Raw genomic sequence first — 13,258 nt, forward strand, 5'->3', positions numbered from 1 at the left:
TGTGTTCAGCCCCCTCCTCCAGCTTAATTTGGAAACTGACCTTTCCCTACCTGATGTGCTGAAGCACTAGTGCAGGGATCTGCAACCTGCAGGTCTCCAAATGTTCATGGACTACAATTCCCATCAGTCCCTGCCAGGGGCTGATGGGATTTGTAGTCCATGAACATCTGGAGAGCCGCCGGTTGCAGACCCCTGCACTAGTCCATGTATATAGGACTGTTGTAAATATTACCAAGCTTACGTAAAACAGAAATCATACACAATATTTTATTGATCTAATTATATTAATATTTTCCTGTATCAACCTATACTTCCTCCGTTCTCTGGGGAGTGGGTGGGGGAGGTGAGGAAAAGCAACATCTCACTATTGACACGGGATGAGACCTGGTGTAGCATTACACTAAAAATAAGATGCAATTAAAAGCACCTTGATTTTTCTAATCCTTGGAAAATCCTTAAAGTTCTTGTCACTTCATCTATATATATAAAAAGCTAACAGTGTTTTTATTGATGACAGTATACCTCTGAAACTGCTTGGCCAATTCCTTTGAAAATTCCCAGCCACTATAGTCAGCCAGGCGAGAGTGTTTTTAGATGTTCACATACCTGAAATTTCACACCTGGCCCAGGTAAAACACCTTTTCCCTGGCGCTCCCTGGTGAAGGACATGCAGCTGCCTGTGTGTCACTGTCACCCTCAGAATGTTCGTGCTGCTTAGAATGTTCACTCAGATGGCCAAATATGAGCAGTGCAAACAGTACATAGGCAGTAACTTGAGTGGAAGTGAAACACATACACACGCATACACACGAAGGGGAGGGGAGGAAGAGGGAGGGAGGGAAGGGTGGCATGCAAGGGAAGAGAGGGAGGGAGAGGAAAGGGATGGAGGGGGGCATGCAAGGGAAGAGAAGTGAGAGAGGGGAGGCAGTGAGGGGTGGCATGCAAGGGAGGGAGGCAGGAGCCCCAGCATCTTAATATGACCCACCCACCCTACCGGAGGGGAAGGAAAGAAAAGGAGGGGGAGGGGTGGCATGCAAGGGAAGAGAAGTGAGGGAGGGAAGAGAGTGAGGGGTGACATGCAAGGGACAGGAGGGAGGGGCCAGGCACCCTAGATTCTCTGAATACTGCGGTTACAGTTAAGAAAACCAGGCATGCATTACTCAGGAGTAAGCTCGGTACAGCAACTGTGACTTTGAATGACTGCGTCACGCCCTTCAGAGGGTTTCCTCAGAAGCAACACCCATTGCCACCAACCAAACTTACTCCCAGGTAAAGGATCATGACCAGCCAGCCTAGATGTGTGGGAGGGGTGCCTTTCCATTCCCCCCCCCCCCCGAATGCGGGCACACACATCAATGACATCGCACAGTATCAGGCTGCGTGTTTGCATGAGCCCGTACTGCTGGCCTCTGCAATTGATTTGCTGCTACTGTTCTTTTCCCATTTCACCACAATAAGCCACAGCAACGCGTGGCCGGGCCCCGCTAGTAAAGAATATATTTGATCTGCACAAACTAATGTGAAATGAAGAAAACAGATGCTAGGGAATCTCAATAGTAAAACAACATAATTGATACCAGCTACAGGAGTAGCGGCTTCACAGTTGTCGCATTAGTAATGCTGACTGGATCGAAACTGTCAGCATGCCCTTGTTATGCTGTTGCTGTTATATGTTTATTAATTTGTTATAAGTCTATTAATCTGGTATAGAATTATTAGTATTATTGAATTGTTGATTTATTGTTAGGACTATATTAAATGGTATTATTACTATATTTAGTCCTACTGAACTATTATGTTATTGTTTATTTCTTGTGTTGTGCACCGCCCTGAGCCCTCCAGGGGAGGGCGGTATATAAATTAAATATCTAATCTTATCGAATGATATTGAATGCAGGAGAGAAGGCCCTCTATGCTGCACCCATCATAAGAACATAAGAACAAGCCAGCTGGATCAGACCAGAGTCCATCTAGTCCAGCTCTCTGCTACTCGCAGTGGCCCACCAGGTGCCTTTGGGAGTTCACATGTAGGATGTGAAAGCAATGGCCTTCTGTGGCTGTTGCTCCCGAGCACCTGGACTGTTAAGGCATTTGCAATCTCAGATCAAAGAGGATCAAGATTGGTAGCCATAAATCGACTTCTCCTCCATAAATCTGTCCAAGCCCCTTTTAAAGCTATCCAGGTTAGTGGCCATCACCACCTCCTGCGGCAGCATATTCCAAACACCAATCACACGTTGCGTGAAGAAGTGTTTCCTTTTATTAGTCCTAATTATTCCCCCTAGCATTTTCAATGGATGCCCACTGGTTCTAGTATTGTGAGAAAGAGAGAAAAATTTCTCTCTGTCAACATTTTCTACCCCATGCATAATTTTATAGACTTCAATCATATCCCCCCTCAGACGTCTCCTCTCCAAACTAAAGAGTCCCAAACGCTGCAGCCTTTCCTCATAAGGAAGGTGCTGCAGTCCCTCAATCATCCTCGTCGCCCTTCTCTGCACTTTTTCTATCTCTTCAATATCCTTTTTGAGATGTGGCGACCAGAACTGAACACAGGACTCCAAGTGCGGTCGCACCACAGCTTTATATAAGGGCATGACAATCCTTGCAGTTTTATTCTCAATTCTGTGAATTTTTCAGTAGGAGGAGGAGATGCTAACTGCATTGGTGTTTTCCTTTTCAGCTGTTCTGTCTGCAGGAGTGTCTCTCCCCAAGATGGCCAACCTCCAGTACGTCGAAGGTGACATTGAGATTCATGAGGTGAGCTGGCTGGCAAAGCTACTTCTCCCTGCCCTCCTTAGGTGATCTCCTTAGAACCTGCTCCTTTAGGAAAGCATTTTTCAGAAGACTTGAATTAACCCCCTTCCTCCCACCCCAGCAGCTGCCTCTCCTCAAACCCTTCTGTGTCACTCCCAGTCCAGTTTCCGGCTCCCTCCCCACCTGTTGTTGATACGAAGAAGTCTGGGCGTGGGTCACCGATATGTTTTGTACAGTTCCTAGCAGGGAACTCATGTCCTCTCCTTGCTAAATGGTAATAACTGTCTGTTGAAATACAGAGCTGGAAGGGACCTCAAAGGTCAACTAGTCCAACTCCCTGCACAATGCTGGAAATTCACAACTACCTTTCCCCTCCCACAATGAGTTCTGCTCTGTGCTCAGAGGCACATATCTATGCCTGTAAAAATATATGCTGAAAAAAGTACAGAGAAGGGCAATCATGATGATCAAGGGCTCTTATATATATACACACATACACACATACATACACACATGCACGCACACACACACACACACACATGGATGGATGGATGGATGGATGGATGGATGGATGGATGGATGGATGGATGGATGGATGGATGGATGGATGGATGGATGGATGGATGGATGGATGCATGCATGCATGCATACATACATACATACATACATACATATCTAGCATAAAACCCTGCATTTTAATCCTTCAGGAAGATATACTGGACTTAATCTATATATATGCAAAGCAAACAGTGACTTTGTTAGTCACTCCCTAACGCCAAAACGGCTGGACGGATTGCCCCCAAATTTTCACATGACGTTCCTCCCTGTTGCGGGCAGGTAATGGGACCTTCAAATTGCTGAAAGTCCATACCTGAGCCAGGTAAAATGTCTTTTTCCTGGCGCACCAGACCATGAAGCTGGTTGTGTTTAACTGTCACTCTTAGAATGTTCATGCAGCCTGTCTGTCTGTGGCCTGAGGGCTTGGGATGAGGGCTGAGAATGGTCGTGCAGATGGGCAGAGATGAGCAGTGAAAACAGTAAATAGGTAATACTGTTAGGTAATACGAGTGGAAGTGAAACACATACACACTTTGCTGTGAGACGTCAGGTGGGGTCCCCCCCCTCACACGCAGGTAACTTTCACTCTTTGTGCCTCACCCACTGCTACCACACAACACACATCCAGCTCATCCTCACACACCTCACTCTGCCCTCCCTCACATCCAACCACCACTTACCCAATTCCTCACCCATATTCGCCACAGATCTCTTTTACTAAAAGCGAGCTGGAGTTTGCCTTTTTCTTCTAAGAAAATCTGCAGGGTTGGGGGCGAACCAACACTACCTGCTCCACTTCTTTTGCACGTGGCCCTTTAAGAACCCAGGGAGCTGGCCTCGATCTGAGCGCCTCACCACCCCGCCTCTTCTGCCTGACTGGGATAGCCTCCTTGCCCCAGTTCTGCCTTCCCCAAGCCAGGACTGTGCGTGTCAACCAGCCTCATGGACAGCGGGATTCACACTCTGGACAGTTCCGTTGTGGAATGGAAAGGGTTACCTTATACTAAAAAAACAAGACAGCACCACATAACGATGTGCATTGAAAAGGGAAAGAGGGATTCCATTTGACCACCCCAAAAGGCTATGCTGGGGATCATTGGACCTGCATGGACATCTGTGTGGGTTGCGGGCTGTGATGAGAAGGACAATTGCCACAGCAACGCGTGGCCGGGCCCCGCTAGTACTGTATAATAATGAATCGACCACCAGAGGGAGCAAAACACACGGGGAACTGAAACACACACAAAAAGCCTGGCTCGTGCGAAAGAAATCGGAGAATTTCCTCGCTGTCTTAACTTGATTCCTTCATGGAAACGGGCACCCATGCGAAGGGAGAAACCGGGATAAAATAGACCCGGATTTTTAAATACTGAATGTAACCTGGTATTATTATGTTGTGTGGAATCAACCACTTTCTCACGTGCACGTGTTCCCATCCCAAGCCTTTCAGGCAGGGACGTGCACTAATTCCTGCCATTTCTCTTTGCACTTTCAGGGCTATGCGCAAGTCAACTGTGACCTTGAGTACGTTCCCTGAACTGAGGCAGCGATCTAAGAATGCCTCCCTACAATACAGTTTCTGATCTATCTGATTTGCAACGCCTATAACGCGAAGACAGAAGGGGAATCTACACTTCTTTGCCGCAAGAAACACAGGGAACTTAAATGTGTGTGTCGGGAGACTTGCCCCCAGGCAAGGAACAGGGGTGGGAGTGGAAATTCATCTGCTCACATTATCTTAATGGAACATACTTCTGAATAAATGGACAGGGCTCAGTGTGGAGTTTTGCTTTCATAGTATGTCTTAGCAGCGATCCAGACAGAATTTAGCTGGGCAGAGTCTCACAGATTCCAGTGGCAGAGAGTTTAATGCCTGTTTCACTTTTCCATCGAAATCTGTGAGATGGACCTGTACTTCTCTTGTGCAAGATGCCCCTCTTCCTGATTCATTCCACTGCTCATTTCTCTTTATTAAAATGCTCTCCCTCTCGTATGTTTTTGGGCACCTGTTTTCATTGCAAAATGTCACATGATCCTCATTTAAAGTCTCCTACAGCGTTGAAGGGGAGAATTCACAGAATCCTCAGCATATTGGCAGAGAATCCTGGAGGGGGAGGTGGGGGTGATGAAGTTCTAGGATGGCTGTCCACGACCCATGCATTTGTCCTCTAGCATCCAAAGGTGCAAGCACAGGCCCATGGGGACATGTGATGTCACATGTCCCCGGTCACACACCATCTAGGGCGATTCCACACACGAGTAAAATAGGTTCGACCCAGTTCCCTGAGACGGGTACTGACCTCGGTCGAAGCCATTGTTGTTCCCCACTGTAACCAGCTCGATCCCAGCTTGGAGGGTGGGATCATCCTGTGCCTCTTCGCCGCTCCGTTCCGATTGGCTACTGTCCTACAGCCATGTTCTATCTATCCCCAAACACGTTATAAAAAAAACTGCCACAGGAATGGAGGGACAAAGGTGGCGTTTTTTGATTGGCCAGCTGTATGCATGCCCAAAACACTCAGCTATGATTGGCTGAGTGGGGGACTCCTGGCACCAGAGATTCCGCACTTTACTGGAATCGAGCTGAGTTCGAGCGTGGTTCCCTGAAAAAGTAGTCGTTCCCAACTGGAGTCGGAAATTGGACCGTTACACGGGGCGAAGCTGGTACAAAACCACGTCGATCCCAGTGGTTGTGTGGAACACTTACGTCGAACGTAGCTCGAACTTAGGTCGATAACGCAAGTGTGGAATTGACCATAGTCATGTGGGGATGGCTCTGGGTGCCCACCAGGTACTTGCTCCCAGTGTCTCCTGTGGCGCGGCACCTGGCGGCTCCCTCCATGCCAGGGCTGCGCTTGCTGGCTTTGGGCCCACAGGGCACTGGGCCCACAGGAGAAGCCAGATGCAAGGAGGTAGGGGTCCAATTTGGGGGGAGGGAGCAAATTTGGGGGGACTCAGGGGATGCCATTTTAGTTATTTCCCTCGGCCAGGGGACGCCATTTTAGTTCTTGCCCCGGGCGCCATTTTGTTTAGCTATGCCTCTGGGTGCAAGCACAGTGTTCTTCCTTATGAGCACCTTCCTTATGAGGAGAGGCTGCAGCGTTTGGGACTCTTTCGTTTGGAGAGGAGACGTCTGAGGGGGGATATGATTGAAGTCTATAAAATTATGCCTGGGGTAGAAAATGTTGACAGAGAGACATTTTTCTCTCTTTCTCACAATACTAGAACCAGGGGGCACCCATTGAAAATGCTGGGGGGAAGAATTAGGACTAATAAAAGGAAACACTTCTTCACGCAACGTGTGATTGGTGTTTGGAATATGCTGCCACAGGAGGTGGTGATGGCCACTAACCTGGATAGCTTTAAACGGGGCTCGGACAGATTTATGGAGGAGAAGTCGATCGATGGCTCCCAATCTTGATCCTCCTTGATCTCAGATTGCAAATGCCTTAGCAGACCAGGTGCTCAGGAGCAACAGCTGCAAAAGGCCACTGCTTTCACATCGTGCCCGTGAGCTCCCAAAGGCACCTGGTGGGCCACTGTGAGTAGCAGGGTGCTGGACTAGATGGACTCTGGGCTGATCCAGCAGGCTAGTTCTTATGTTCTTATGTTCCTCCTGAAATAGATTTTTCCATTGCATTTCACTTTTGAAAATACCCATGAATGTAGCAGCATCCAGTGGTCCCTTAGAACATGAACAAAGGCTTACTTTAACAGGAGCTTCCACGGATCATAACACACTTTGGCACCTGTTCCTGTCCATGGAAGCATAAGCTGGAGAAAAACCATGGTAGTCTTTAAGGTAGGTTGCCAAGCAACCTCATGGACTTGCTGGAAGTTCAAACAGGAATTAACACAAGGTAGTTCTAGAGATCCGGTAATTCCTAGAGCTGTCTTGGTTTCACCATGGCATTTCTAATGATTCCTAGAGCTACCCTAGTTTTACCATAGAGCTTCTGGTGGTTCCTACCCCAGTTTTACCAGCGGTATCCTGATTTTACCAGATTTCTAGAGCTACCCAGTGGTGGGATCCAGCAGGTTCTCATAGGTTCCCGAGAGTAGGTTACTCATTATTTGTGTGTGCCGAGAGGGGGTTACTAATTGGTGATTTTGCCACGTGATTTTTGCCTTAGTTACGCCCCTCCTCTCAGCCGTAGCGCGCAGAACTGGAAGCAGTCTAGCAGGAGGTGCACCGGCGCGCGTGGCAGCCTGCGCCTGCGTGCATTCGTTTCCCGCCCAAGGAACGGCGCAGCGGCCGCGTCCTTTCCACAGCCCTGCCCAGGAATGCCCCGCCCCGGAATGCCCGGCACACCCCCGTCATGCCCCACCCAGCCCCATTGGCGCTACGCCACAGTTTGAATCCCACCCCCGTGGGAACCTGTTACTAAAATTTTTGGATCCCACCACTGACTGGATTGAGCTCATCTTGCAGTAGCCAAGGAATCCAGAGCAGTTGTTTGCAAGGCATTATGGGAAGTGTTACAAAAACAGGAGCCCCCTCAGACACTTCAGATAGTAAAAACCTTTATTTTAAAAAGAAGCGCTACGTGTTTCTATTCCTTCAGGCAACGGTGCTGCTCCAGAAGTTGTTTTGTCTTCCATTTTGTGTGGGTGGTTGTCAGTGGTAGAAACAGAGGCTGAGACATTTTTGGATCGCCCCTTCAAAAAGCAACTGCGCAGCCAAGCTAGTGAGCAAGCGTAAAAGGACAGAAACGGGGAAGGTTGTTCTTCTGTATCACGGATGAAATCCCGCCACCATTAGCAATAATACATTTTCAGCAGTAGCCTGTGTGGAATAAATGCAACAAAAGAGAGAAGAGGGGAAAACCCAAAAGAGTGGGTGGATAAAGGAAAGGTGCAGAATGATTTTGTAGGAAATGGTTACAAGACACAAAGCGTGACCCCTAGAAAAATGTGTTCATTTCTTGGAGGTATCTCCAGTCTTGTCTGACTGTTGCAGATCCTCAGGATATTCCTCTCTGTTGTTTGAAAGTGCAACGCGGCTAGAATGTGAGCAAATTAAACAAAACCGGCCCTCAGAGCTGAGATACAATGGGAAATCAACGTAACATTAAGCATTAGATAGAGACGGACTCTTCTTTCAAAGGTCTTCCACTCCACTTCCTGCTCCCGAGTGCATTTGGTGGTAATAGCCCCTTCCTCTCAAACACACAGTGCGAGGGAGCCCTGGGGAAAAAGCAGAAGAGAAAGGGTTAGACAACTGGCTTCTACAAAGGGAAAAGGCTAGATCCTTGGTTTCCACAAAGGGAAAGGGTTAGATCCTTGGCTCCCATAAAGAAAAAAGGTTGTCGAAGGCTTTCACGGCCGGATTCAACTGGTTGTGGTGGGTTTTCTGAGCTGTGTGGCCGTGGTCTGGTGAATCTTGTTCCTAATGTTTTGTTTGCATCTGTGGCTGGCATCTTCAGAGGTGTATCACAGAGAGAAGTCTGTTACACACTGTGTCATAAGAACATAAGAACGTAAGAACTAGCCTGCTGGATCAGACCAGAGTCCATCTAGTTCAGCTCTCTGCTACTCGCAGTGGCCCACCAGGTGCCTTTGGGAGCTCACGTGCGGGATGTGAAAGCAATGGCCTTCTGCTACTGCTGCTCCCGATCACCTGGTCTGCTAAGGCATTTTGCAATCTCCAGATCAAGGAGGATCAACATTGAGTGGCCATAGAGTCGACTTTCTCCTCCATAAAATCTGTCCAAGCCCTTTTTAAAGCTATCCAGGTTAGTGGCCATCACCACCTCCTGTGGCAGCATATTCCAAACACCAATCACACGTTGCGTGAAGAAGTGTTTCCTTTTATTAGTCCTAATTCTTCCCCCCAGCATTTTCAATGGATGCCCCCTGGTTCTAGTATTGTGAGAAAGAGAGAAAAATTTCTCTCTGTCAACATTTTCTACCCCATGCATAATTTTATAGACTTCAATCATCTCCCCCCTCAGACGTCTCCTCTCCAAACTAAAGAGTCCCAAACGCTGCAGCCTCTCCTCATAGATCTTGTTCCCTAATGTTTTTTGTTTGCATCTGTGGCTGGCATCTTCAGAGGTGTATCACAGAGAGAGAAGTCTATTTACACACACTTCCTAGTGATAAGGGAATATTTAGTGGGGTATATATTGTCCCATGTCTTGGGGAGTAGGGAACCAATCAGTAAGTGTTTGGAGTGGAACTTGCGCTATGCACCATACGATGCAGATGGGACGCTAACTGCACGTCCATCCCTAATCAGCCAGATAGATTCAGAATGGAGGGACCTCTCTCTCCCACTTTTCTTATCCTTAATGGAGTTCACTGATAAAAAACTCCTCTCTTTTAGTTTAGAAACTAAGAATGACTCCGCCTCTCTTCTTCGTGCCCTCACATTGCGCACACACACATGCATGCCTGGGAATGCTCACAGCTGTGTGCTTATGGCCAGAGAAGCGTTCTCTCCCATTGGGGCCCAAAGTGGGCAGTTGCCCAGGGTGCCTATTGAGGGGCGCAAAAAACTGCAGGTTCGTTTGTGGGATTTTTCGTATTTTCAGGAGTGTTTTTTTTTTCCATTTTTGGCCTGCAGAGGGGCGCAGTTGCTAGCTAAAAGCACCAAGAATTTCAGGGATTTTCGGGAGACTCTCCTGATGATATCACACTTGAGGGTTTGGTGAGGTTTGGTCCCCATCCCCGTTGTTTCCAATGGGAGCCCCTAATGGGAGATGGGGCTACACCTTTGAGGGGTCCCATAACTTTGGACTCCCTAAACCAAACTTCAGACCTGGTGGAAAAAAAATCGTTGTTTAGTCACAGTGGGAGAGGGTGGCCGCCCATGGGGGGGGGGGAAGGGCAGCATCAAACCTCAGGTTTTGCACCCAGGGCTCCAGTTTACCCTAGGGCAGTAATTGCGCCACTGCGCCACTCTTCTCGTAATGCTGAGGTTAATGCGTCTCCCCAGAGAGATAACAGATAGCCAGTGTTTGTAGGGACAGCCGTCTTCCCTCCCTTTACAAAGCAGAAAATAACAAACAGGGATCCCAGCTTTGTACCACACTGAAAAGTGAACAGAGGTTGAAGGGTTGATACATTACTCTGCCTCTTGTGCACTTAATCCTGAGGCAACTTGCCTCCCAATTGGCCTTTTCCTCTCCCTCTTTTTTGTGAGCCCCGCTGCTCGCAGAGACAACAAAACAGAAGCAGAGAAAATGTCTGGATGGAAAAAAACAACAACACTGCCAGGTTTCATCGACAACCTTACCTGCAGAATCAAAAACTTGGCGTAATCCATTTTGATGTTCAACAGAGAAGGCACCGGGAGCCCAGCATTCAGGCAATCTGAAATAAGCCGAGAGAGGAAGATCAGACATCTAGCTCATGACAGGGTTCAAGTCCCGGCTGGAGCCCATTATTGTGGCAGACAAGTAAAGGGGTAGAATAGGGGTGCTTAGCACCCACTGGGGGCAGGGAACCCCCCACCCCTGGGCCCTGTTGCCTGCCGCCACTTTAAAGGAACAAAAATTAAAAAGAAAAATTAGGCTCCATCAACTTACAGAAAGTTTCCGCCACAGAGTTTTTGGCAGTTCCTAAAGCTACCCTTTTCAGTTTCAGTTAAATCAAGGAACTAAGTGAAGCAAGCCTTTATTGGCATAGACAGCAGTACAACAATAATAAAAAACGGATTAAAAAGCATATACAATACAGGAAATACATGTTAGGTTGAAGGAAATCTAGTGGCATTTAGTAATTTCCAGGAGAAAGTCTGCCACTATCATACAGAGAGAAGGATCAGGGTTGTCCAACACGTAGTGTAATCTAATTAAATCTGGGAGATGGGGTAAATGTAAAGGAGTGAGATTCACATACTTGGATCTGATTTCCTTGAATCTGAGACAGTGAAGTAATTGGTGGGCCAGAGATTCAACTGAGCCATCGTTACATGGGCACAATCTTTTTAGCCTTTTCTTGCTTATTAAATCTGCCATGTAACAAGGCAGAAGGCATAACATTAAACCTGGCGAGCATTATGGCTCTCCTTTGAACAGGGTTTATTAAGCAATACAGGTAGTGTGCCAGGTGGCCCCGGTCAAATGAGAGAGAAAAATACAGGGGGGAGCACGTTTTCTAAATCAAGGAATTGCCAGGAACTCTTTGGAAGGAACTTTCTATAAGTAGACAAGACATTTCTCTTCTTACATTTTTCTCCCGGGACATTGCTCTAAAACCCAGTTGCTCGGCTCTGCCCACCAACCCGTCTCGTGACTAAGCCCAGGATTGTCCTAGTGCCGGGTGCGAAAGCTTCTAAACTACACGGGAAAAGAATGGATAAAAAGTTTCCATCATCATGTTATAATGAAACATGCATGGATCAAATGGTATTTAGCCAGACGTTGCATGTGACCAATGTGTGTGACCAGTGGTGGGATCCAAAATTTTAGTAACAGGTTCCCATGGTGGTGGGATTCAAACTGTGGTATAGCGCCAATGGGGCTGGGCGGGGCACGACGGGGGCATGGCCGGGCATTCCAGGGGCGGGGCATTCCTGGGCAGGGCTGTGGCAAGGACACAGCTGCTGCGCTGATCCTTGGGTGGGAAACGAATGCACGCAGGCGCAGGCTGCCACGCACGCTGGTGCACCTCCTGCTAGACTGCTTCCAGTTCTGCGCGCTACTGCTGAGAGGAGGGGCGTAACTAAGGCAAAAATCACGTGGCAAAATCACCCATTAGTAACCCCCTCTTGGCACACACAAATAATGAGTAACCTACTCTCGGGAACCTGTGAGAACCTGCTGGATCCCACCTCTGTGTCTGACCTTTCAAACATTAACACGGAACATGCTACGACTGGTTTCTTCCCACTTCCTGGTATGTCTTTGGGCCCTCCTGTGCTTTGCTTGTAGTTCTTCTGGGGCGTATACTTGCCAATCGTTGCTAGCGTGGATGGGTCACTTAACTAATCCACGGCAATATAACAGCTTTCTCAATGGATTGCTACTGAACACACGCATGGTTTCTAATGGAAACCTCTGTGCAGAATCATGGGACTGAAACAAAACCGTGAGGAAGAGGAAGGGGTTGGTGAAGTCAACTTAGGTGGTTTCTGCACAGCCCAAATATAATTGGCTGTGGAAGCTATTTATCAAAGGGCGTTTCCCCACTTACCTGGGTGAGTGGTTGCTGTGCGCTACTTCCAGTGCGCGTCATTTCTGGCGCGCTCCCGGGCTTCCCCACGACCCTGCGCTCTGTGCGGGGTCATCAAAAGGCGCCGTTTGGAGGAGCGTCAGGAATGACGAGTGCTGAGGAGGCGCGACAGCGGAAGCGTCGGGGCGCTGCGTTGTCGCTGCCCCTGTAGTGGGGAGTGCCGGGGGACCCCGCGCTACTTGTGGAAAGTAGCACGCAGCAGCAGGTAAGTGGGGAAACGACCACATTTGGGGGAAGAATCTGCACAGGGCTCTTCCCCAAAACAAGTTCAGCCTGTTACGTTTCTCTCAACCCGGGTTTTGCAAACATCGCTGAACTGACAATCTTTTTGGAGAACCCAGCTAAAAGCTGCTCCTGAGTGAACAGCATGGAAGTGATTTCCACTTTACTTTTCCTGCCCGATGCCCGATTTTCACACCGATCCACACTGCAGATGTCTGCTATTGCATCTGACCCATCTCCCTTTAAATGTCTCAAGTGGGGGGATTCTTTTTTTGGGGGGGATGCAACCAATGCGTAGCCATGAAGATACACAGAGAATTCTTACCTCCGTTGCTACACAGTCCTCAGGGAGAAAAACAAAAGTTCCCGTGCAAAGGAGCCGCAGCAACCCAGACTGTTCGCAATAGCTTTTTGGAGGGGTGAAATCCCCACTGGGAGGGCAAACGGGGGGGAACGGGTTCATCGAGTTACACATGTTATTAAAGTGTTGTGCAGAAACCACCTCAGTTAAATGGAGAATGCTGGTGGCCGAGGTCAGGTG

General features: G+C 48.3%; 2 protein-coding genes across 2 annotated transcripts in view; one reads left to right on the top strand and one right to left on the bottom strand.

Moving 5' to 3' along the window:
• BPIFB2 (BPI fold containing family B member 2) overlaps positions 1 to 5,308 on the top strand; it is a 36,881-nt gene extending 31,573 nt beyond the window's left edge. Inside the window, exons 15-16 of the mRNA XM_048498982.1 lie at positions 2,684 to 2,760; positions 4,811 to 5,308. Coding sequence (XP_048354939.1) covers positions 2,684 to 2,760; positions 4,811 to 4,852 — 119 coding nt within the window. The 3' untranslated portion in view covers positions 4,853 to 5,308. The remainder of the gene's footprint in view (positions 1 to 2,683; positions 2,761 to 4,810) is intronic.
• Positions 5,309 to 7,822: 2,514 nt separating this feature from the next.
• The window catches only part of LOC125433559 (BPI fold-containing family B member 4-like), a 31,875-nt gene continuing 26,439 nt past the window's right edge, over positions 7,823 to 13,258 (bottom strand). The window contains exons 13-14 of the mRNA XM_048498180.1: positions 10,556 to 10,632; positions 7,823 to 8,502 (exon numbers count right to left, since the gene is read on the bottom strand). Coding sequence (XP_048354137.1) covers positions 8,479 to 8,502; positions 10,556 to 10,632 — 101 coding nt within the window. The 3' untranslated portion in view covers positions 7,823 to 8,478. The remainder of the gene's footprint in view (positions 8,503 to 10,555; positions 10,633 to 13,258) is intronic.

This window comes from Sphaerodactylus townsendi, linkage group LG05 (assembly GCF_021028975.2).
Source record: "Sphaerodactylus townsendi isolate TG3544 linkage group LG05, MPM_Stown_v2.3, whole genome shotgun sequence".
Classification (NCBI taxonomy): domain Eukaryota; kingdom Metazoa; phylum Chordata; class Lepidosauria; order Squamata; family Sphaerodactylidae; genus Sphaerodactylus; species Sphaerodactylus townsendi.